Here is a 26,324-nt window from a genome sequence, read left to right as displayed (position 1 = left end):
TCTAAATATTCAGAGCCAGCCGTTCCGGCAAAACATCTCACAATAGATGGAACTGTAGAGGGAGAGGAATGTAATGGGTTTTAAGATGAGCATTAAAGAAAATGAAAGACAAAAAAGTAAACGTGACCTATGTCTAAAACGCCCTTGCCTAAACCTTTCTTTTCCAGACAATGATGGCTTTAGAGCTAAGATGTACGACATAACCCAGCATCCTTTCTTTAAGAGGACAATTGCATTGCTCGTCCTGGCCCAGTCGGTGTTGCTCTCTGTCAAGGTACTTTGTTTCACCCCAAGACTCTGGGAATCAACTTTGTATTCCTTGGTACATCCAAGAATATCCCGAGCTGCCATTCATGGTCTATGTTCTTGAGGATAAAAAATTAAGATTCACAGTCAGGGCAAAGTGGGCAGAAGAAGGGGAAAGTCTGGGTGTGTCTGATGGACGTGGGCAGACCCGTGTGCTGTTTCTGTTGCAGTGGGACGTCGAGGACCCAGTGACGGTACCTTTGGCAACGATGTCGGTTGTGTTCACCTTCATCTTTGTTCTCGAGGTACAGTAATGAGGAGTCAGCTGGCGCTAGGGGGAGCCGGGCACAATTTTAAAGTAAATCAGTGTCCCTCTTTGATGCCACTTACTTTCAGCTCTGTGTTCCATTGCCTTTGAAGTCTTTTTGTTGAGGAGGGGGAACACGTAGCATGCTCTTAGGATATTTCCTTCTTAGGCTGTTCTGCTTAACTTGAACAAAGACTTCACTTTATCCTCCAGATTTTTCTGATTGCAGAAATGTGCTGTCAATTGTTGTGTCTGAACGTTGGCCTGTCTAGTTATGTGAATTCAAATATTTACAGGGAACAGCACAAGCCACTGTAATTCAGGGGCTCCAATTGCAACGTGTTGGCAAAACGAGTTGGCCCAGCCAAGACTATTTTAATGTGTGGTTCCTATAATATCAGTTTCCAGGGCAATCTTCTTTGAAATACAAGCAGATTCTCGTTTTGCCCTACACTGGTTGATGTTTCCCAAAATCTATGGTCTTCTACTTGAGGAAGAAAAGGATCCTGCTATCAGAACTCGTCATAAAACGAGGAGAAAAGAGTGTGGAGAATACAGATTTGTAACTGACTTAGCTTTAGAAATAAAATCATATATCTTGGTAATAAACTCTTGTTTTTGGTTACTGCATTATTTAAAATGATTCTTTAAATAGATAATACAGGCATATGGTCTGAAAGGAAACTTCAAAAGGCACTAAAGGATTTGTCTCTTTTTTAATTAAAAAGATATTATATCAGCATAAAATAATTTAGAATTTTCTTCATTTGAAAACATATACATACACATAATACACCTCAAGTTAACACATTTAAATATGTGCTGAACACTGACTCACTCTGTTTTCTTCCCTAATTTTCCCCAGGTTACAATGAAGATCATAGCAATGTCACCTGCTGGCTTCTGGCAAAGCAGAAGAAATCGATATGATCTCCTGGTCACATCCCTCGGCGTTGTGTGGGTGGTGCTTCATTTCGCTCTCTTGGTGAGTGCAGGAGTAAACTTTATTTCCATTGATAATTTCTGTTTAGTTCAGTTCAGCTCGGTCCTGTTTCCAGTGCTGTAACACTCCATGCCAGCCTTCTGTCAGATGTTAGATTAACCTCTCTAAAGCCCAGCTTGGATCGTGATGGGCCTTCAGACACATTTGCATGTACGTGTGCCCAGCCCCACACTCTGAACATAGGCAACACCTGGCCCTCAAAGCGCTAGAGTGTGCAAGCCAGAAAGAGAAGGAGCTTAAATATCTTCTGGCTTAACCCTTCATTTTACCAAATGAGAAAACGAGAGAGAAAGAGAGGAAAACTGAAACAGAGACTGAGGGGGCCTGTCTCCATTCACACAGCAAGCTAGTATCAGAAGACTCAAATCCTGTTTTCTGAGCTGAAGTACAGCATCACTCAGCTTCATTGTAATCAATATTTCACAATGCAATTCTCAGGCACTTCTGCTGCTTTATTTTCTGCTAGATGTTTAGCTGCCATTTCTCTGAAGCACACCATTCTCCATCTCTGTACCTGTTCTCACTGTTTTACCTAAAATATCCTCACCCTCCATTCAGTCTGGGGTCTAGCTCAAATCTATAGCTGTGGGTGTACTTGACTGTAATCTAGAGCCACATCGTCCAGTGGAAATAAAATGTAGCCACAGATTTCATTTATTCATAAAATTTTCTAGGAGCCACAGTTGCAAAAAAAGAAACAGATAACATTATTTTAATAATATATTTTCTAACCTCCCATATCCAAAATATTATCATTTCAATGTGTAAGCAATATAGAAAATTATTGAGATAAGTTACATTTGTGTGAAGTCATTGAGTGTGTGGTTTGCATTTGCAGCATATCTTTCTTCATTTAGACTGGCCACACTTCAAGTGCTCAATAACCACACGTGGCTAGTGGGTCCGCCGTACTGGGCAGCACAGCTCCGGAGGATCTGGGGCAGGGTGGGGAACCCACGGCCTTGGGCCACACGTGGCTTTCTGGATCCTTGAGTGTGGCCTTTTGACTGAATCCAAATTTTACAGAACAAATCTTTTTAATAGAGGGATTTGTTCTATGAAGTTTGGATTCAGTCAAGGGGCCATACTTGGGGATCTGGGGACCACATGTGGCCTTGAGATTCTGGGGACTTGTCTAGACTCCACCGTTGTCCAGCTTCGACCAAGTGATTTGTCTTAGTGAGCCTTTGTTCCCTGCTCTGAAATGGGGGATGTAACTTCATAATCCACCTGTTCCATATGGGCACTATGAGGATCTAGTGAGATCATGTATTTGATGCTTTCTCAGACTGTCAAGATTATACAAGCCCATAAGGCATTATCATAATTACCTTCTTTTTTGTTTGTCTTTCTTGATCTCAGCCCAAAGTGATATCTGTTTTTTCCCATTCCCTTCTATTCATTCTCCTATCCCCTTAATGTTAGAAGCATGACAGGAAGCTCCATAGCACACAGAACCCATTTGCACAGCAGAAAGGGCTTGCTTTAATATGAAATTGCTGTCCTTCTTAAACCAGTGGTTGCCTTCAGCATCCGGGGCTGCGCAAAGCCTAGGTGAGCTCTCAGCCACGCTGAGGCATTTTCTAAGCAATAAATGGTTTTGAGCACTATAGAGATACGCTAAAGATGTACACTCTACTAGGAATTGAGAAGAATGTAATGAGCAAAACAAAGACAGTCACTGCTCTTTTGAACCTTACAGCCTGGAAAGCGAGGTAGATATTCATCGAATGCTCACAAATCAGTGAGAATCATGCATTTGGTGAAGGATGTGAAGTAGAGCCCATGTTCCTGGGACAACACGTACGTCATAGTGAGAGATGGTTTCACCAGAGAGGTCCAGGAGGACACCCTTGAGGGAGTGATGGTTGGGTTCCATCTGTGGGAGGAGGGGAGAACATTTCAGGCAGCTGTGCCTACGATGGAAGGGTGCAGGAGCTGGAAGAAGGAGTGAGAGTAACATAGTACAAGATTTAGATGGGTAAGGTGTCAGACCTCTCAGGACCTTGTGGTCCAGGTCATCATCCTAGAAGCTGTTGGTTGTCATTACTTCCAAAACGTAAAGAGAAAAGGTATCTACAGTATGTCTTGAACTCACGTAGAAAGAAGGGGCAGAAAAACCCATGATTTATATCTCTCCAGATAAATTGCAGCCAAAAGCTACTCAGTCCAAGCCAAAGAGTCAAATAGGCTTCCTAATCCCAGAGAGGAAATCTTAAACCAAAAAGACCAGCTTGCCTATTCTGCCTAACTGCTTTTGTGCTTCTCCGAGAACCTCTCTGGTCTTGGAAGGATGTTCATTCTCCAACATATTTTGCAGTGGAAGGAAGGTGCAGTCCCTGTTTCCCATCCAAATATGCTATGTGTGTGCATTCGTTTATTTGGACCTCACCAAGCATCTCACTGGACCCCCTTCCTGGGGGCCCATCTGTGACTGTTGCCACTTGGCTAGGCAAACGTCCTCGACAATAATCACGCTTTGGCATCAGCTGAATGTCAAGGTTGTTATTGCAGTTAGAGCTGGTGGGATCTTTGTTTCTCAAATGAAGCTTTCTTATTCATAAAGTACAGTCATCTCTTCCTGCTAATCACACACTTGAAGAAAGAGCTGGATGTGTTCCTGAGCAGGGAGGACTTCTCTGAAATCCGCTTAGACTAAGGAACATGTGGTTGGTCTTCAGAGGTCTCTGGAGACCTTCAGAGAGAAGGAATCTGACTTCTGGCCACCTTTTCCAAAATCGGCCCTTCCTCTTTGCTGGGATTCCTCTCTCTCCTATCGCACTTCACATTCTTATGTTGCATTTTTATCCTGTATTTGTCACACCCTGTCTTCAGAAAAGCTGATCACTATTTTATGTAAAATAAATTTCAACATACAGAATTCGGCTGACCAAAACAAAACCCGAAGTTTCACTTGCAATTGAATTTTATATCTAATATTTATTCATGAGTTTTTGCAGTGACCTTTTTCAGCACCTTTTTTAGATAAAATCCTTATGCGAATTTTCACATTTTATTAAACTAATTATTCAGTAGACTTCACAGAAGACTTAAAATGAAAAATGGAACTGTAGCAAAATCTTTTGTGCAAATTATGAGAGGCTGTCTTCTGTTTAAATTTCAGAACGCATACACCTACATGATGGGCGCTTGTGTGATTGTGTTTAGGTTTTTCTCGATCTGTGGAAAGCATGTAAGTACCTTGTGAAGAATCCTCTCGAAGGTTACACATACATTGGAGAAAGTAACGGTGACCAGTTGACTACAGTCTTACCTCTTGGTGTTCAGGACTGTAGTCAACAAATTACTAGACACCATAAGTCAAGATTAACAAATATCAAATATGAAAATGAATCAGTAGCCTAGTTATCTTTTGATATGTTTCCTGCCAGTTATGGTTTTTAATTTATTCTTTATATGTGCTAAGTAAACTCAGTCATGAATTAAAGATAATATAGCCATGAAAGCAAAAACCAGTGGTCTTTCTTAAAGCATCTTTACTATTATTGTTTTTGCTTTTCATAAAGTTAAGTAACTTTACTGTAAAGAAAAATAATCTTTAATGAACTTTGATGATTCCACGAGTCCAGATTTCTTTATATTCTTTGTTAATGCTCATGTATACATTCCACATATATTTTTCATTTTTAAACATACTGTTTCCTTTTTTATTACTAACATTATTTCACATATATATTCCATATATACACACAATATATTTATTATTTGATGGTTATTTAATATCGTACCATTGTCTAGATTTGTTTTTGTGAAAGTCTGTGGAAGAAACCTGACTTTACTTGTTATAGGTCAACAACACATAGCCCTTCTCCCAGAGCTTTGGGGAGCAGGAGAAGAAGAAATGGAAGGCTGGGCCAGGCATGGTGACTCACGCCTATAATCCCAGCACTCTGGCAGGCCAAGGCAGGAGGATTGCTTGAGCTCAGGAGTTCAAGACCAGCCTGAGCAAGAGCGAGACCCTATCTCTAAAAAAAAAAAAATGGAAGGCTAAAAAGCTCAGGGTGCTACTTTTATTAATTTGGCTGAAGAGACTGAATAGTTTGAAGTATGAATAAATTTCTCGATGCCTGGTAGTTTTTGAATAATATTCAGATTTAATACCTAATAGAAAGCAACTTTCAGATGATATACTTGATCACTCTTGAGCCAATCTGCTTAAATATTCGTTGCTACTCAGGTCTTCATGAATTTTCTCTCCCTCTCTCTCCTCTGCCCTCCCCCTACCCCCGGTCTCCAGGTAACACTGAAGATGCTTCTCCTGACAGTGGTGGTCAGCATGTACAAAAGCTTCTTCATCATAGTAGGAATGTTCCTCTTGCTGCTGTGTTATGCTTTTGCTGGAGTTGTTTTATTCGGTACTGTGAAATATGGAGAAAACATTAATAGGTTGGTGTATGTTTATCTTTCTATTCATTTATCAAGCAAATGTTTTAAGTAATAAAATCATAAGTGATCACTTAAATGTTTTTTGTCTATTAAAAACTGGGGAAAGGGGAAAGGAAAGCAATCAGTTGGAAATGAAAATAAAGTAGCCAAATTTTAAATGACATTTTTCCCATTGAAAAAGGCATTTATTCACTTTTATTTTAGAAACCTTAGGAAATTCAGAAATCACAGAAAACCAAAAGAATCCATAATTCCACCAACACTCAGTAATAACACTCCTAATTCCAGCATTTTTCTATCTACATATTGCCAAAAAATGATATATTATTTTTAGACAAAACTATCTTGAGATGGCTTTGGGTTGTATTTTTTTCCCAACAAAATATGGGAAATTAGAGCAAAATGGTTGGTTGTATTACATGCAAAGCATCTTTCAAAGTTTATCTTAAATTCTATGGAAGCATCTCATAATTTTTTTTAAAAAGTCATGATAGAACGAAGTATTTACAAATGTGTCTGTAAAAATTATTTTTCTGTGAAAGAATGAATCACTTAGTTGCCAAAGCTTGCTTACTCAATCCTTCAAGATGCATGGCAGTAAATTGGTGACCAGGCTAGAGCTGGGTAATTCAGACAGCTATACTTGGGACAAGTACAAATGACAAACAAATAAAGGGGTCTAACTTTCGGGAAAGGTAACTTCACAACCAAATTTGCTGTAACATCCACCTGTTTGGGTGGTGACAAACCATACTACTTCATGACAAACCATTCTATTCGCATTCTGTTATTTATTTTTTCTTAAATTAGGCATGCAAACTTTTCTTCAGCTGGCAAAGCTATTACCGTACTGTTCCGAATTGTCACAGGTGAAGACTGGAACAAGATTATGCATGACTGTATGGTAAGTATCTCCTCATCACTACTAATGCCTAGACTTAGAATCAGCATGAAACTCTTTGGCAATGCAATATTGGCAGTGTCATCCATGTTAGCGTCAAGACTTTGTATACAAAATATAGATCCTGGCCTTTTAGTGTGTAAAATTACATTCTTTTACATTCTAATGTATGAATATCTAAGGAAAAATATTCAATTTACCCAACTTGAGCCATTGTAGTTCCATTCAACAGATATACGTCATGTGAGCATTGTTTTTTCCCTCCCACTTTTAACACTTTGGTGGTCAAAGTTAAACCAGGGCTCTCCACTTCTTCAATTGAATGTATCCAACAGGTGGAGATTCACTGAGCCCCTGGTTTGTCCTGGGCCATATGCTAGGTGCTAGGTCTTCAACAATGCCAAGGCATCCTCCCCAGGCTTACATCATGGGCTCCAAGCTACTCTTCTTTTGGTATCCTGCCTTCTCTGGCTAATTTTCCATCATCCTTCTAATCTCAATTTAAACATGCATTCCTTCAGGTCTTTTTCCTTGACCTAAGATTGCCAGTTATATATTCTTACAATGCTCTGTATTTTTCTTTTGTAGTAAGTATCATAACTGTAGTGAATTATTGGCTTAAATTAGATTATTTCATCTTTTTAATACCATAGGACAGATCAGTGCTGTCCTATAAAAATTTCTGCAGTGATAGAAATCTGCACTGCCCAATTCAGGAGCCACTGGCCATATGTGGTCATTGAGCCCTTGAAATGTGACTGGCACAACTGAGGAACTGAATTTTATATTTTATTCAATTTTATTTCATATTAATTAACATAAATATAAATGGCCCCACGGAGCCAGTGGCCAGTGTATTGGACTGAACTGTGCAGCTCTCGGCTGTCAGCAGGGTCAGGGGACAGGGTCTGTGTCTTCCTTACTCATCTCTCCCCAGCACTTGAGACAAATCTAGCATATAGTAGGAACTCCAAGACTTTATGCATGAATGAATGGGGACAGAATATACCAAATCAAATAGGCAGAATTTAACCAATTCTAAATAAAAGTACAAGCAGAATGTTATGGGAATATTGAAGAAAGAACTAGTCTCTGGGTGAAAGAAACCAGGAAGACTTCTTAGAGGTGCTGGCATTTTATCAGGCCTCTAAAGAATGAGAAGGTTTTTGAAAACCTAAGTCTTGTGCTATTTCATAACATGCAGTAATGGTGTTACAGGCGTGGAGATTACTTCTTTCACAATTTGAGTGTGAACTTGCTATGTACAGGCATACCTCGTTCTATTGTGCTTCACTTTATTGCACTTTGCAGATGCTGCGTTTTGTGCAAATTGAAGGTTTGTGGCAACGCTGCATTCAGCAAGTTTGTCAGCGCCATTTTTCCAACAGCATATGCACACTTCCATGCTCTGTGTCACATTTTGGTAATTCTTGCAATATTTCAAACTTTTCCATTAGTATTATTTCTGTTACAGTGATCAGCGATCTTTGATGTTACTGTTGTAATTGTTTCGGGGTACTACAAATGGCTTCCATGAAATACAGTGAACCTAATTGATAACTGTTGTGAGCCTTCTGACTGCTCCACCAACCAGCCATTTCCCCATCTCTCTCCCTCTTCTTGGCCTCCCTGTTCCCTGAGACACAGCATTGTGGAAATAAGGCCAATTAATAACCCTACAATGGCCTTTGAGCATTCAAGTGAAGGGAAGAGTCGCACATCTCTCCCTTTAAATCAAAGCTAGAAATGATTAAGTTTAGTGAGGAAGGCATGTCAAAAGCTGAGCTAGGCCAAAAGCCAAGTTGTGAATGCGAAGGAAGAGTTCCTGAAGGAAATTTAAATGTTCCTCCAGTGAACACACAAATGATAAGAAAGCAAAACAGCCTTATTGCTGAGATGAAGAAAGATTTAGTGGTCTGGATAGAAGATCAAACCAGCTGCAACACTCCCTTAAGCCAAAGCCTCATCCAGAACAAGGCCCTGACTCTCTTCAATCTTATGAAGGCTGAGAGAGTTGAGGAAGCTGCAAGAAAAAAGTTTAAAGCTAGGAGATAGATGTTGGTTTAAATAACAAAGCCTGGATGACAGCACAGCTGTTTACCCCATGGTTTACTGAATTTTAAATCCACTGTTGAGATCTGCTGCTCAGAAAAAAAGATTCCTTTCAAAATATTACTGCTCATTGACAATGTACCTAGTCACCCGAGAGCTCTGTGGAGATGTACAGGGACATTAATGTCATCTTCACACCTGCTGACCCGCATCCATTCTGCAGCCCATGGATTGAGGAGTCATTTAAACTTTCAAGTCTTATTACTTAAAAAATACTTTTCATAAGGCTATCACTTTCATAAAAAGTTATTCCTCTGATGGATCTGGGCAAAAAAAAATTGAAAATCTTCTGGAAAGGATTCAGCATTCTAGATGTTATTAAGAACATTCATGATTCATGGGAGGAGGTCAAAATATCGACATTACCAGGAGATCAGAAGAAGTTGATTCCAACCCTCATGGATGACTTTAAGGGATCGAAGACTTCAGTGGAGGAAGTAACTACAGATGTGATGGAAATAGCAAGAGAACTAGAATTATAAGTGGAACATGAGGATGTGACTGAATTGCTGCAATCTCATGATCAAACTGAAAGGGATGAGGACGAGCAAAGAGTGGCTTCTCAAGATGGAATCTACTCCTGGTGAAGATGCTGTGAACACTGTTGTAGTGACAACAAAGGATTTAGAATAGTACATAAACTTAGTTGCTGAAGCAGCAGCAGGGTTTGAGAGGGTTGACTCCAATCTTAAAAGTTGTTCTACTGTGGGTAAAATGCTGCCAAACAGCATTGCATGCTACAGAGAAATCTTTTGTGAACGGAAGAGTCAATCGATGTGAGAAACTTCATTGTTGTCTTATTTTAAGAATTGCCACATCCGCTCCAACCTTCAGCAACCACCACCCTGATCAGACAACAGCCATTAACAAAGAGGCAAGACCCCACCACCAACCAAAAGATCACTACTCACAGAAGGCTCGGATGGTCATTAACAATTTTTAGCAATAAAGTATTTTAATTAAGGTATATACTTTGTTTTTTTAGACATAATGCTATTGCACACTTAATAGACTGCAGTATAGTGTAAACATACCTTTATTATGCACTGGGAAACCAAAGAATTCATGTGACTCGCTTTATTGAGAAATTCTGTTTATTATGGTGGTCTTCAGCCAAACCTGCAGTATCTCTGAGGTATGCCTATATAGTTCACCTTCCTAAATCCTAACCCATTTACTTAAGTCAGAGAAAAAATGTTATTTGACTTTCTGCAGTTTGCATCCTAGTGGCTACTTACCACTTGGCGGAGGTGGCAGAAAGAATATCTGCTAGAGGAAAGCAGCTCATTTTCATGGTGCCTTTAAAAAGGGCAATGAACTTGGGATTCTACAAGACTAAAAGCATAGCATAAATGAAATATTCTTTTTGATTTTTGCTACAGATGATCTACCCAATGTCTGTGGCTTTTGAAAGATGACTTTGAAGTTAATTATATTCTATATGGTTAGGAATATATTCACTCACTATAGTCAGTTTGCAGAAATTTGTATTCTTCGCTACTCTCATCCTCACCTCCCTCTTCTGCCCCACTGCCCCAAAGGTCCAGCCTCCTTTTTGTACTCCAGATGAATTTACATACTGGGCAACAGACTGTGGAAATTATGCCGGAGCACTTATGTATTTCTGTTCATTTTATGTCATCATTGCCTACATCATGCTAAATCTGCTTGTAGGTAAGTCATATTCATTGAATATTATTTAATCTCTTTAAACTCAGATACTTAGATAATTATGTACAATTTTCAAGTAATTATCCTGTGTGGCTCGGGGAGGGTGTTTCATGGTATTAATTATAAATTGTTGCCTCTCAGTCCAGAAGCTGAAAAGACCTTTGAAAGGCATGTAAATGGCAGTTGATTGCAATTTTAAGAGTTGTACTATTTATTATGATCATTAATTTCACAAGAACTCGTCTCATGGATTGAATCGAACAAATATCAGAGAGGGCTACCTTCATAGCCTCGAAATACCACATTTATGGTTTCAAAGGGCACACGTTATTCACCCGGCTGTGGGGCCACCCAAAACTCAATTTGACCTTTAAAAACTGCCCTGGAACTCTCGACTGAGAATTAAGGCCAGCTGGCGTGAGTTTCTATATACACAGGACATGTGTTTGTGCCCAGGACCTTCGTGTTTTGGAAGGCCGGGAGCTGGATAAATAGTGCAAAATATGCCAACTTGGAAACTATATTAGAAGCATTTTAAAAATTTGGCTTATATTGTAAGTGATAAAATCCACTATTAATAATAGATGTTTTCCCCTCTTTAAAAAATGACAGATTAGCATAATTGTCTAATTTCTGGATTTTTCTTTTTTTTTTGTTTAAGCCATCATTGTGGAGAATTTCTCCTTGTTTTATTCCACGGAGGAAGACCAGCTTTTAAGTTACAATGATCTTCGCCACTTTCAGATCATATGGAATATGGTGGATGATAAAAGAGAGGTAGGAGGGTGCACTGTTGTTTCATGCCCTGCCCCAAAGAGAGTTACCGACATGTCTCAAACACTGACGTCGTGTCGTGGTTGGCAATTGACGTATATGGATTTTGAATGGCCATTGGCGAATTGCAGACAACTGTCACCGACAGTTCAGCACAATGTTCTAGGAAGGGAGAAGGCTAGCATAGCTCCACCCCATGTCCTTTCCAGCCATGAACATCCCGTTCTTCAAACTTCCAGAAGTTCAGCAAGGAAAGGAAGCTACAGGAACTCTGAAGGAATCATCGCTGGGCTCAGGGCGGGGTCAGTCTATTACAGACTCATGGTCACCACACACTCAAGCAGCAATCCTCATTAAAAGTACAAAGGAGTTATTTAAGTGGTATCTGAAAGTGGTTGTTCTGAATTATTTTTCAGTTATTATTTAAATGTTTTAACCATGAAGTTTACCCACAATTTCCTAGAATTAGCCAAAGTAGCAACAGTTTTTGTTCCTCTCTTCCTCCTCCTCCATCTTTTCCTTCTCCTTCTTCTTCATTTCTTTCTCCTCCTCCTCCTCTTCCTCTTCTCTCCTCTTCATCCTAGCAAACACTGGGGCACAGTTCCAGCCACTGAGGATATAGCAATGAACAAGACGGAAGGGTCCCTGCACTCACAGAGCTTACATGCCACTAAGTGGAGACAAAGAATAATAGTAGTAGTAGTAGCAGTATTTCAAGAAGTTATAAATACTTAGAAAAAGGTAAAACAGTAGAATGTCATAGGGGCCGGAGCAGACTACTCTAGCAGGATGGTCACGAAGGCCTGCCTGAGGAGGTGGCATTTGAAAAACAGTCAAGTCCAGCCACAGGAAGACCCGGGGGGAGGTCTGAAAATGGTTTCAGGAAGCGTTGACGAAGGGTACAAAGACCAAGGAGCCCCCAAGCATCATAAATGGCGGATCCTGGACTCAAGGCAAGGCCTGCCGGGCAGTGCACGCACTGCCTGCTCCGTAAGCGCTGGCTCTCTGTGGCAGCCCCACTCCCACCCAGGCTGCAGCCTTTGCGGGTTTTTCTTCCGAGATAGTGCCCTGCGTGCACGGCATCTGGCCTGACTCTTTCGTCTCATCTAGATCCACTTGTATCTCCACAACTGTCACGTACAGGAACCTGCTTTCATCTGATACACACGTGCACGACCACACCACCCTTCGCCCCGAGACGCTAGTACCTGGCAGGGAGTCATTGCTCCGTTTTCATCCTGTGCTCTTCTTAACCCACATAATTCCACCCAGCCTCTGAGAAGGCAGACAACTTTTTTCATGCCTGCTGCTAATTGAGAAATATCCTTTAAGAAATAGCTACCTCCCCACTCCCACTTTTTTTTTTCCAAGAAACCCAAGCAAATCACTCTGGCCTGGAGGTGATTTGCCGGTTACTGTGCTCTCTGCCCCCAGGGCGTGATTCCCACGTTCAGAGTCAAGTTCCTGCTCAGGCTGCTGCGGGGGAGGCTGGAGGTGGACCTCGACAAAGACAAGCTCCTGTTCAAGCACATGTGCTATGAAATGGAGAGGCTGCACAACGGCGGGGACGTCACCTTCCACGATGTCCTGAGGTTTGTAGGGGGAGGGCTTTCTCGGCTCAGCATCACAGAGCTGAACCGGGTCCAGAAACTAAAGCTGTGATTGCTACAGGGCTTAGGAAACACAACAAACAAGTGTGTTCATAACCTAAAATGCCACCCCAACCACGCCATGAAGCAAGGTCACACATCCCAGGCGCAAAGTGCCCTTTCCACCATCCTGTGATGATCACTTCCAGGTTGGAAGTGAGGAGGAGTGACATCGCAGAGGAGGAGTGGCAGCCCAGAAGGGCCCCTACCTAACTGGGGAGCTCCCCAAGGGGAGAGGTGGAAGGGACCTACCTCGGAAGCAGGGTCTTGCCCCTCATTTTGTGATGGGGGACCCGCCACGGAAGAGTTCAGCGACTTGCTCACGGTTGCTTGGCTCTGTGGCAAAGCTGCCGCTACAATCCAGTCTTCTTGCTTGTACGGGTCTCACAAGAATTTGTCTGGCCTGCTCTGTGCTAGTTGCCCCGCCTTGGTGAAAACACCACGTTTTCCAGACATTTAATGAGCACCCAGACAGGTCAGAAGGTCAAAGCGAGGCTCTGCCTTCTCTTCTCTCTGAGAGGCTTCTGTGTTACTTTCCTGGGGCTGCTGTAACTAAGTACCGTACGCTGAGTGGCTGCAGCTACCGAAATGTATTATCTTGCAGTTCTGGGGGCAAGAAGTCAGACCAAGGTGTGGGCAGGGGTGGTTCCTTCTGAGGCCAAGAGGGAGAATCTGCTTCTCCCCGAGCTTCGGTGTTTCACTGGCATGTTGGGTTCCTTGACTCGCAGAAGTATCACCCCAACCTCTGCCTTCACCTTCACATGGCACTGTCCCTCTGTGTGTGTTTCCATGTCCAAATCCTCCTTTTATAAGGAATCCAGTCATACTGGATTAGGGGCCCATCTTCCTCCAGTGTGACCTCATCTTAACTAATTATTATATCTGCAATGACCTGTTTGCAAATAAGGTCACATTCCGAGGTATTGGGGGTTAGGACTCCAACACATTTTTTAGGGGGGGGGGGAACATTCAGCCCATAACAGCTTCTTAAACAGGGGTCCATGGATAAAATTCAGAGGTCCATGAACTTGTAAGGGAAAACAATCACCTCTTTATTTTCACTAATCACTCCCTGAAATGCAGCATTATCTTCGATGACGTAGGCATCAGACCACCGCAGCTTTAACACTATCCATGTCTTTGTCACCGATAGAAATCAGAAATATTTTCAGATCACATTACTGGCTGCCCTGGCTGGCATCTTAAAATATCATTTATGCTCCCCAGTACTTCTAAGTTATAGTAGTTGTTTGGCCTCAGTTTGATATTATTGTTTAATGGAATGATAAAGAAACACTTCTGTTACTATATCACTAACTTTTTAAAGAAAATAATTTGAGAACTGTATTTCAATATAATTGCTTTCCTTTGAAAAATGTGTATTTCGCTTTATGCATTAAAGCATTATTCTAAGAAATGGCCCATAGGCTCCACTGCCAAAGGCATCCATGCCACAAAAAAAAGTTAAAAAGGCTGGACTAGCGGTAGCTATTTCAATCACTTTGCGAGTACCTGACAAGTCAAGTGTTGGGTATTGTGTCATATGTTTTTTTAGGAGCATTCAAAAGTACAGAAATATGCTTGAGCCTGGAAGTTGAAAAAAGATCAGATCAGAACACGTAGATTTTGGGAAAAGTCCACTTGGGTTATCAATTTTTACCTCCCACTATTCACTTCTTCCATGAATACGCTAAGAAGCAGAAAAAGACAGGACAGAAAATACATATTAACAACAAAGGATGTCCTCCCTCTGTCTCTAGGAGCAGTCTTTCCTCCTAGTGATAGATATTTTTTAGATTGAACGTGAGGCACATAGACATACTGTTGTCACTGATAATTAACACTCAACCTCTGTGGAACACAGTGGTGCATCTAATAAAAATAGACAAAGTCAAGGTGGTGTTGTTTCTCCTTTTCCTCTACCTCTAGCCCTGTATATGGTAAGAATAGTGAGTCAGAGAAGAGATTCTTCCTGAACCAGGGAGGAGATGAAGAGCAAATGCATTTTTGTCTTCCCTGGTGGGAAGAGACTTAGCAAAGAAGAGACGACCAGTGTACCAGTGCTCTCGAGAGCCCCCATGCTATGGTTTGGGCTCTGGTGGTGGAGCTGAGCTCACAGCAGGGGGTAGGCAGGGGCTGAGCAATGAGCTGGCATCCTGTGGCTTCTCCAGGGTGTACCCCGCTGCTAGGAGGGGCTGTGATCCCCTTTGGCAGTGGACCCCTTGGCCCTGATATACAATGAGGTGCCTCAATGCTCACAGGCCCAACGCAACACATCAGTTACCACTGCTTGGGCCTGTTGTGCCAAGGGCTACATGGCAGTGAATATTCAACCCTGGCGTTTTAGGCTCTCAAATTGATAAGGAAGATACAGGGGGACAAATGAGATAAATGGAGAGGTAAACAGGGTGGGGGCCATGCGTGACACATGGCTGAGCGTATTAATTGTCACCCATTGGAGCTAAGAGTGAAGAAAGGATGGAGGGAGCAACCTTCCTTCTGCAGGGAGAGTTCACAGTCTAAGAGATTGTGGCTTAGCCTGGATCTTTTTTTTTCCGGGCACATAGATGGCACTTACTGTAATAACCTCACAGACATTAACTCACTTAGTCATTGAATAAAGTAGGTACCATGACTGTCCTGGTTTATAGACAAGGGCAGGGAGATGCAGAGAGATGACAGGATCAGCCAAGTCACCACCATGCAGTAGTAAGGGGTGGTGTCAGAACACTGTGCTCCTTGGACTGAGTGACATCCTCTCTGGATTTTGAAATGTCTACGGGTCTAAATCCCAGATGCGTCAGCCCTGCTATTGCTGTCATATTCCTTCCCCCCACCTCCACCCAGCATGCTTTCATACCGGTCCGTCGACATCCGGAAGAGTTTGCAGCTGGAGGAGCTCCTGGCGAGGGAGCAGCTGGAGTACACCATAGAGGAGGAGGTGGCCAAGCAGACCATTCGCATGTGGCTGAAAAAGTGCCTGAAGCGCATCAGAGCCGTGAGTGAACCGCAAGCATGGGGGGCGTTTAGACCACGTCCGCCTCCTCCGCTGAGGGCGGTCGGAGGATGCTGCGAACCTTAACTCTAGTCCACATCCAGCCCTTCCCTCTTTAGCAGAGTCTGTAAGACATTTCAACTGAATTTCATTTTTACAGTATACCATGAAGGCTTAAAAAATCAGTTTATTGATATTAAAAGATTCACGATACCCACTTATAAAACTCAAACTGTGCAACGTTCCAAAGTTCTCTACATATTGACCAGCGACTGAATGTAAAAAACTACTTTTAAATTGCTGCTTAAAATCCCAACATATTGTTGATAATGTTCTTTGGTCTTTAAAGACTACCTCTCCTGGGAGTTTAATGATCTGTTTTCTGCTTCCTGAATTCTAAGCTCATAAGATTCTCTAACTCCCAAGTTAATGAACATATACCGTGTTGGCGTATACTGTGTTTACAGGGAACGTTTCTATTAGGGAATTACTTTTATGAATGCTTTTGTCTTACCCTTCGCACACAGGGGAAAAAATTAAACTAACTACCAAATATTTATATATATCAGAAATTTTTTAATCTTGTTCCTCAGAACAAAAGCATCAACTGCAGAGACATATATTTCTATTGGAGAAGAAAAGGTCCCCAGAGAAAAGAAACACCCCAACCTCCTACGGCAAGGCCGCTGCCCCCTGCGGCCCAGTCACAGCTTGTGCCTGTAGCTCTGCTAGCTCCTGGGATCACATCTGGCCCTGAGAGGACACAGAAAGCCCTGGCTTCAGTGTGTGCCAAGATAGATTGGCCTGCTGGCTTGACCTCCCGCGTTGGCCTGCAAAATCCAGGGCCAAGACAAGAGCAATGGTTTTCTCAGCCACCCAAGGCTCTCTGCCTCTTACAATTTGCAGGAAATGGGAGGTGGGGTAGACTCTGCATTGGCTTAGTGAGCACAGAATTAAATGAAGAGGGGAAAAATAGAACAGCCACGTTAGCAATTTTAAAAGCTAGTATTATATCAATGGGCATAACTGTTCCAATTGCTATATAAATGGAACTTGAAGGGGAGGACAATTCCTAAGTCTCTAAGCCCTCCTTTGCATGAGTCTCACTTAACTGAACATTGAAATTAGTTCAGGTTTCCTATTTGGAAATTCCCAAGAGGTCACCAATCACGCAGGTCTTTGGTGAGGGGAGAAGAAAACATGATTTGCAAGGTGGTGGGGCAGAGGATATTGGGCTTCTTCTTCCATTCCTTGAAGGAAACATCATGTTTCCACAGAAACAGCAGCAGTCGTGCAGCATCATCCACAGCCTGAGAGAAAGTCAGCAGCAGGAGCTGAGCCGCTTTCTGAACCCGCCCAGCATCGAGACCACGCAGCCGAGCGAGGACGTGAACGCCGGCAGTCAGGATAACAACGCACAGCCCGAGGTATGGCGGGGAGGCGCCTCTCGTCCGAGGACATTGCCTGGGGTTCTTTTTAAATAACAAAATAATAAATAACACGTAAATAACAAAATAATAAATAGATTTGTGCTGATCACATACACATTTCAAACCAGGTGACAATTTTAATAGGAATATCTGTATTGAGAAAAACACCAAACAATGGAAGCACGTTTAGCCAGATTATGTTTGTGTCTTTGCCATCCAGGACTCACTCGAGGTTATTTCAAAAGATTCTGATCTGTATGAATACTAAAAAAATGTTAATGCCTTGAACTTAATAATTGTGTGTGTTTTTGTTTGTTTGTGGGTTTTTTGTTTTGTCTAAAGAGTTAACACCACATCTAAGAGCCGAATTTGAGCCTGGAAGTATCACATGACTTAGGAGAGCACGGTTTACGTGAAGCTCTGCCCTATGTGTTTTCTTCCTTTCGCTAGGAATTTGCAGTAAAATCAGTGATTTTGTGATTTTGTATTTGTGATTGGCTTTCAACCTCCTCAGATAATCAGGCTCACTGAAGATTTCTCCTTCCTTGGTTGAGCATCAGAAGACCATATGGAATTCGGGAGGATTAGCTTGGGGAGGTTCTATTTGCTGGGGCACAGCGTATTTTCATTTCCAAGTGCAATCTACATGTCTGTGGAAGAAGACCAGAGAATTATCAGCACCCTGGAAAGCCCTGTGCTGTAAGCAGCAGCTGGCAGGGAGGTCCTGCACCTTTATGAGGCTGCAGTTATGATCTGAGGTTAACGGCATGGAGCTGACCCAGCGTTCTGTGCCCAGTCCCCGGCAGCGCCGAGCTTCATGGTGTGCAGTGATAGTCAGGGGCCCCAGATCGATTTTGAAGCCTAAGGCTCCACGGCCCAACAGGATGCACCAAGAGGCCTTCCTGTTCCACGGCCCAATTTTGGGGGGATTCTATACCGTCAGCTCCACCGCCTGTAGGATTCATCTGCCACCGACGGCAAGGACTTGTGCAGGGATCGTCAACCAAGGGGCCAAGGAGAAGTATCTGCAGTGGCCCTGCCAAGATCTGCCCTGAGGGTGGCTGGCGATGCCTCACAGTGGGAGACAGGGGAAAGTGACGATCCCAGAGCTCTCCCTTTTTAGATTAAAAAGCCCAGAAGTGACCAAAAAACCAAGAGGGGATATTAAAGAGATGTGAAGACCGAGGTGTCAGCTAGGAAAAGGAAAGGTGACCGGTGGACCAGAGAATGGGTAAAATGTTCGAAAAGTCTGGCACCTCCCCTTGACCTTAGTTAGATAGTTCTCAGCTCTCTTCTCCCCCTGGGGCCCATCCTAGAGCTCTGCCCTGCTGAGAACTCTTTTCCTGAAGCTCCACTGACCTCCAGGTTGGCAGAAGTACACTGCCCCCAACCCGGTCCCCGCTCCCCACCTCCCTTCCTGCAACGCCACCACCCTTGCCCTTGTTTGCCAGCCAAGGTGCAGAAGGTAAACAATGACGTCCTCAGGTGTGGAGGGAATGAGGCGGTGGGGGTGCTCAGGAATACTCAAGAAAAGGTGCTCCCTGGAGAGCCAGGTCTCTTTTTGACTCTTTTAGCCCATTTTCACTTTTCCTTTCCTGATTGAGGACATGAGGAGTCTGTACTGTTCTCCCCGCTTGTTTTCCTGCTATGTTTCTTCCTTTCCTATAACAAAAGGAGGGCAGAGAGAAGGGAGAGGGCACGGTGGTAAGAAAGGGCCACAGCTGCTTCCTTCTCACCCCATGCAGGCGGGCAGCCAGCAGCAGCTCCTGAGTCCCACGCTGTCCGACAGAGGAGGAAGCCGGCAAGACGCGGCCGACGCGGGGAAACCCCAAAGGAAGTTTGGGCAGTGGCGCATGCCCTCAGGTACGTACCTGCAGCCCTTTCTCCACTGACTGAGGCATCTTAATGGTGTGTATTCTCTGTGTGTTTTCAAAATGCCAGTCTGCGTCTATAGTTACATTCACAAAATAATGAATAGTGTACCCTTAGCAAAACATTCCCCCCAAAATAACTTTGCTAAATATGGCCATATTAGCTCCCATTTTCAGGAACCAGGGTCATTAAGACGTTGCCTATGAACAAAGTGAGATAGTACAGCCAAGATCCAAAAAGAAAAGAGGAAGAGATTTCCAAGGGTTTCCTGTGTATGTTCAAGGCATTGCTAAAACATAGGCAAACCTTATTTAAGAGGGAGTGGGCAGATACAATCATTCAGAAAGTGCCACAAAGTTCTCAAAGAAGGCACAGCCCCCTGCTTTATCTCAACATACACACTTTGCTGCTGAGCCGGTCACCATCTTTATGCAAGCTCCTTTAACTCGATAACGACAGCAATAACGACAGACGTATATAGTGCTTACGTATGCCAATCGCTATTGTAAGTGCGTTCCTTGTGTTCCCTCATTTAATCCTCACAATCCTATTATTTTCCACATGTCACTGATTCAGTAAGAGAATTTTCTTCTAGAGGAATACAGGGTTGTGAAAAACCAGGGCAATCCCATTACGGGTACTCAGGGACGGATGGAGCACTGCTCTGCACAGCCCAGTGTCCTCTGCACATGGTTTCTTCTATAGCTAAGTGAGTCCATGCTGAAGTGGGGGCTCTACAATGCTCTTTAGCTCTGCTCCGACTTCAGCCCAGTTTAAGTGAAAAGATGGGTGATGTTGCAGACTCTTCTATAGCACATCCATTCCACAAAGTGGACAACAGTGCAGCTTACATTTTTGAGGCTGAAGATGTTCGGTGGATCCTCATTAACACCACCACCAAGGAAATTGTCCTTTTTCATATCCAGGAGTTTATTGTTCATGATCAAAGAGGACCAAGCTTCTGCCTGGTTCAAACAAAGCCCAGAATGAGGGGAAACAAGACTGAGTAGGCGGTGGGGCCAGATCATGTGGAGCCTTAAATTACAGTCTGAATAGGTTCAATGTTATTATGTAGGCAATTAGAATCCAGTAAAGATTTCTGAGTAATATGTGACATTTGGAGTCCGTGCTTTAGGAAGATTGACTTGGCAGCAGTGAGAATGAATTGTCTACGGCAGAGCCCGAGGCAGGTTGCAAGCCGGAGGATGTTAGAGTTGTCCAGGCGTGAGGCAGTTTGGGCCTGGACAGAGCTGCTGGTCTAGACCCTGCAGGGACAGATAGGAGACATGATCTGGGGAGAACACACAGTCCTTGGTATTCATGTAAATGGATAAAGGAAAAGATTTTGTCAAAAGTGCTTCCAGTTATCCATGCCTAGATGGCCCCAATGTCAAAAATGGTGACAGCCAAAGGGACATGCTGTTGGGGTCATGCTGAATTTGAGGAGACAGAGGGGAAGAAAAAGAGCATTTTAAGAGGACACCAACAATGTCTCAGGTGTCATGCTATGTGCTTTCTTAGGTCATCTAATTTAATCTGTTTTAATCCTCACAATAGTCTAAGGAGGAAATTTTCATTCTCTTCATTTTATGATGGAGGAAACTTGGGTTCAGAGACATGAACTTGCCCATGTCTACACAGCTACAGGTTACAATGGTGGGACCCAAGCCCATGACCATGGGACCCCAAAGCCACATCTTTCTTTCCACACTCTCACTGTGTCCCTCCTCTCCCCTTGCTATCGATCACACGCTCCCTCCTTTTCCTTTGTTTAATATACATATGCTAATGAACACAGATGCACACACATATATCTGTGACACTTATATTTCCCCAAATTGAAACTTTCAGTGATTTTCTGGTTTTTGTAATTATCTCAAAATGAAAGGGGTAAGCTTTTTTTAAAATGGTCTTATTTATTGTCCCTGATCATAATTTTAATATCTATTATGAACATAAAGGATCAAATGCTGAAAAGGTCTCTTCCTGAATATCTATGGATAGGACTTGTTAGCCAAAAGTATTACTGATGGGAATATCATGGTGTTTCAGGAATGATTACAATAGGGAGAAACAACACCAAGTTGCTCATAGGACTCTTGTTAATCCCACAGCACCAAAACCAATAAGCCATTCCATGCCTTCGGTCAACTTACCGTTTGGAGGGAGGACAACAATGAAATCTGTAGTGTGCAAAATGAACCCCATGACTGACGCAGCCTCCTGTGGTTCTGAAGTTAAGAAGTGGTGGACCCGGCAGCTGACCGTGGAGAGTGACGAAAGTGGAGATGACCTTCTGGATATTTAGGTGAAAATCAATGCAGATGAAAGTCTCATGGTGGAAACTATTTTCTGATATTTTCCTTGATCATCCAGTGAGCAACCTGTGATTGATGTATAACTTAATTCCAACTTGTCTCAAGATTTCTTTTACTTTTGCCCTGCCACAGGAAGGCATAAGCCATGTGTATGGTGGGTTATTATCATTGTTCAAGAAAATTTGTATAGTGACAGTATTGATAATATTAGAAACTATAACAACAGCAGACGTAGATCATTCAAAATTTCACCTATTGTGTCTGTGTAAACTAAGATGTATAGTCATATGTGCTCTTAGACATTATGACCATCCACCAAAAGAGTGCTAAGCCCAAAGTGGCTCATATTTATGGTACAGGGGCTATAGCTTTAGTTCACATTTTTCCCATTTCCACTAGAAATACTTCTCTTGGGAGAATTTATTATTTATGATTGATCTGAAAAGGTCAGCACTGAACTTATGCTAAAATGATAGTAGTTTTACAAACTACAGATTCTGAATTTTAAAAACGCATATTCTTTTTCTCATGTTATTTTTTAAAAATATACACAAGGTGTTTGGAGATCAGAACAAGTTGATTTCTGTCCTCAGTTACTCTAATGAAACTGTTGCTAGCTTCCAAGAAAATTGTGTGTGCAGGAAACAGGCAAAGAAATCAGCCCAGGATGCTTATTGGTTTAAAACAAACCTGTAGATAGATCACTTGAGAGACATGGTTGTGCAAAGATGTTAAGTTTCTTAAAAAGCCTTTTAATAATTGAATTAGGCAAAAAGAGCAAAACTATATCACTAAACTTATTTGAAAAAAATCTTTGCATGTGCGATGTTATCATCGGCTTTATTTCTCACCTAAGGTGTGTCGTTTTTGCCATAAATCAGCAGAGACATTATGGGTTGATCCCAACACACCATTGCGATATTACATTCAAAATGACTTTTGTATTACCAGAAACTTCCATGGAAATAATGGTGCCCTGCAAAATCTTGCTTCGAACTCAATTTAGGTATCCCACAACTTAATTGTATTTCTTCACACATCAGTGGTCTATGTCCTCTGGGAAAATTATAAATGCAATATGATTACAAAGTACTATTGGACCTCTCGTGCTGGGTCAGCCAAGTAGAAGTGGGTTTGGTCTTTATATTATAGATTGGAAATTTCTGTTTAGATTTTTTAATAGAGTGATTATCTCAGAATCCTTTGACCTCCGATTGCTTTATGATCTCGTCTTCTCTATTTAGCATTCTTCAAATAGCCAAATGTCACATTCCTTCTGTATCACAAATGTAACGCTGTGGTGACAGTCTGTAGTTTATGTGATTCATTGTAACCGTGAGATAATGGGCAACTGAAGTCAGTGCAGCCGAAAGGATTTTATTTGATTTTATGTTCATTTGGAGTTTATTTTTTGTACATAAAAAAATAACTATTGGATTTGTAAAAGAATTTACACTGAATTGATGATCATTTTTGTATCCTTTTCTTGTGTGTGTTGGGGGTGGGCAGCGGACTGGTAGCTGGCACTTTGCAAACACTATATTGAATATTTAGTCCGTAATTAGTTGGCAAAAGCTCTGTCCCTGATATTCACTTCGGCTCAATTTTCCGAGCCAGAATGTTCCTCGTATGTTTGTCCTGATGAGGCTGAATGAACACCCTGTGCCTTCCAAGCCTACAATGAGGCAGAAAAGGCACTTCCATGTCCAGGGCATGGGTCTGTACTAGTGCTGCATAAAAACAAGATTTTTTTTTTTTTTTTTGGCTCATTACACTTAAGTAATACAGCTTCATTCTCCCAAAACTGCTGAGCCCTTCCTAAAACGTCCGTAATTGATGTTCAGCAGAACATCATTGTTCATTCTGCAGTGAAGCGAGAGGCAGAATACCAATGCGCTTAAAGCTACAGCACCCAAATTTCAGTTAAGTGACATAGCCAGACACTGCCTGTGGGACTTTTCCCTGTTTTCCTGAAGCAGGTAGGGCAGACGGCGAGCCAGAGAAGACAAGGGCCACCCCCATTTTAGGTTTTACCCCTAGATATGTAAACATAGGAACAATCCGGTTACCAGATGGGAAAATTTAGGCCACAATGTTCCCTGGTCCTTAGGGAAGCCAGTCACTGATACTAATCCTGTCATCACGCCACCCACCGCCTTTAATTAAAGGGTGCTGTCGGCTCCAAGGGAACCAGAAAGCATATGAGGTGGAATACATGACACAGAGCCCCCAGGAGAGAGCAGACCACACATGCATTGCCCATATGGCAATTGAAGGAGACTCAAAGGGAGCAAGTGGACAGAATGGCCAGGCCAATGCTATTCACTCTGTGCTTAGTGGTGGTTCCAGAGCAGCACCTATCAGCTGTGACAGGCTGTTTGTGCCCTGCCCAAGCTGAAGAAGATAAGGGCACGCAGAAGAAAACCAGTGTTACAAAGCTTTACATGAAAGTGGTTTCCAAGCCAGTGGAATGATGTGCTTGCCTGTTTCTTTGTGGGAAGTGGCATTCTATAGAGGGGTCATTTTCAATATATTATTGAGCAGTGGTGCTCTTTCTCGAACCAAGTCCTCCAAGGAATCCCCAAATTTTAACCAGGCAAAAGCAGGGCAGCCCTAGTGTAAATTGGGGTGAACATAGGTAGTCCCAGCTACTCAGGAGGCTGAGGCAGGAGGATCACTTGAGTTCAGAAGTTCGAAGTTGCAGTGAGCTGGGATCCCACCACTGCACTACAGCCTGAACAAGAGAGCAAGACCCTGCCTCAAAAATAGGAAGAAAAAAAAAAAGGAAGAAGAGGAGAGACACACAGGGAGGAGAACGCCATGTGAAGACACAGACACACAGGGAAGAAAGACACGTGAAGATGGCAGAGACATTGGAGTTATGCTGTCGCTGGCCAAGGAACACCTGGGCTGCCCCAAGCTGTAAGAGGCAAGGAAGGATTCTTCCCTAGAGGCTTCGGAGGGAGCATGGCTCCCTGTCAATACCTTGATACTGGACTTCTAACCAGAAGAACCGTGAGAGAATAAATTTCTGTAGTTTTAAGCTACCCAGTTTGTGATGCTTTGTTACAGTAGCCCTAGAAAACTAACATGTCCCCCTTCCACCCCACTCTAGTCCCCAAAGATGGCCCAAATCACCCTAGTGTGCCAAGGAACCCAGTTTGGAAAACACTAGTATAGATCGAAGATCATGAGCTTTGGAGTTCAACAGACTTTGCAAGTTCCAGATTTACTGGTTACTTTCTATGTAATCTTGGATGGGTTTTATACCCTCTCTGAGTCAAGATTCAGCTTCTTGCTTTAAAGAAAAAAATAAGACAGGAGAGGGATTTTATGCACTTCATTTACTTGAGAAGTTCACAGAAGCTGTGAGATGGGCTTAGTCTGAGCTGACACGCAACACATTTCAAGTCATTCACTAGCTGTCCAACCTCTCTACCAAAATCTTCAGTTGACCAATTGTTTAGCTTTTGTTTTCTCAGTAAGGTTACAGTCGGGTTTGGAAACTACCTCAGGCCAAGATTTAGGTGATGAGTGGGCGTGAGGACCACTCCTTCCTTTCATGCAGTTCAGCCTCCACAGACAGCATTTTCATAAAATCCTTTTTGGCACCACTCCAACAATACACCAAAATAATTATTTGTCTGAGTTCTCTGTCTTCTTACGTTTTCCCTTCCTCATCCGGCTTCTCCACAGGGTGACATCTGGGTAAAATAGATAAATTAAAAAAAAAAAGTATTCTGAAACCCTTGTGTTCAGTGTACTTTGTCAGTCTTCCAAGTCCCTAACGGTGAATCCAAGTCAAAAAAATGCTGGCGTCCATCCTAGAATCTGGGAGAAACACAAATGCAGGTGACAAGGCAAAGGCTCTCAGCCCCGCGGGGAAGGGGCTGGGGCAGACCGCTCTCCAGTCCCCACAGCGCCCCTCTTGGCTGCACTGGATGACCTCTCAGGGTCCTGCCAACCTCAAGAGTCCGTGAAGCACCCTCTTGGGTTCTGTGCCCTCAGTCCACCCCGGTCTTTGCCCAAGCTAGAAAGCTTCCTCCGGAGCTGCTCCTCACATACCAACATGTGGAGGCCATTAAGTCTGGAAAGGAGAACCCCAGAAGCACCAAATAACGTGCTTGTGATGACCTATCCACTTCCTCTCATCTTCCCCTTGATACAGCTCTGCCCTCGCACGTCCCTGTGGAATTTTCCTGATGATGAGTCATCAGATAGTTCGTTTAATTATTCATCCACTGAAGATTAGGGCAGGCACTCTTCTTGTTCTTTGAGTCTAAAATGGAAGCTTCTACCCTCGTGGTGCTCATGGCTTATTGGGGAAGCAAAAAATAAACAAGTAAATACATAATATGTCAGAAGGTTTTAAGTGTAATACAGAGAACTTAACTAGGGTAAGGGAGATAAACATTCCTCTTTGATGTAATTTAGTTGTTAAAAGGCTCATAAGTCGCCACTGGGCAGAGACCTGCAGGAGGCTAGGGTGGCAGCGTGGGGATGTGCCTCCCTCAAAAGGTGCACCTGAGCTGACAGCCTCCGGCTGCAGGTGTTTCCGGATCTGCCTCGGTTTTGTTTTTTTTCAACATTTTTTCTATTGTGATAAAATGTATATAGCATAAAATTTGCCACTTCAACC

General features: G+C 42.8%; 1 protein-coding gene across 1 annotated transcript in view; it reads left to right on the top strand.

The window, feature by feature from the left end:
• NALCN (sodium leak channel, non selective) overlaps nucleotides 1-23,131 on the top strand; it is a 332,353-nt gene extending 309,222 nt beyond the window's left edge. Inside the window, exons 32-44 of the mRNA XM_012644439.1 lie at nucleotides 168-274; nucleotides 477-551; nucleotides 1,419-1,538; nucleotides 4,681-4,749; nucleotides 5,815-5,963; nucleotides 6,774-6,867; nucleotides 10,518-10,650; nucleotides 11,309-11,424; nucleotides 12,856-13,013; nucleotides 15,918-16,068; nucleotides 17,343-17,492; nucleotides 19,241-19,358; nucleotides 21,482-23,131. Coding sequence (XP_012499893.1) covers nucleotides 168-274; nucleotides 477-551; nucleotides 1,419-1,538; nucleotides 4,681-4,749; nucleotides 5,815-5,963; nucleotides 6,774-6,867; nucleotides 10,518-10,650; nucleotides 11,309-11,424; nucleotides 12,856-13,013; nucleotides 15,918-16,068; nucleotides 17,343-17,492; nucleotides 19,241-19,358; nucleotides 21,482-21,675 — 1,634 coding nt within the window. The 3' untranslated portion in view covers nucleotides 21,676-23,131. The remainder of the gene's footprint in view (nucleotides 1-167; nucleotides 275-476; nucleotides 552-1,418; nucleotides 1,539-4,680; nucleotides 4,750-5,814; nucleotides 5,964-6,773; nucleotides 6,868-10,517; nucleotides 10,651-11,308; nucleotides 11,425-12,855; nucleotides 13,014-15,917; nucleotides 16,069-17,342; nucleotides 17,493-19,240; nucleotides 19,359-21,481) is intronic.
• Nucleotides 23,132-26,324: the final 3,193 nt, after the last annotated feature.

This window comes from Propithecus coquereli, unplaced genomic scaffold (assembly GCF_000956105.1).
Source record: "Propithecus coquereli isolate 6110/MARCELLA unplaced genomic scaffold, Pcoq_1.0 Scaffold212, whole genome shotgun sequence".
Lineage (NCBI taxonomy): Eukaryota > Metazoa > Chordata > Mammalia > Primates > Indriidae > Propithecus > Propithecus coquereli.
Note: the sequence above shows the minus strand (reverse complement) of the source record. Positions and strands in the feature narration are given on the sequence as shown.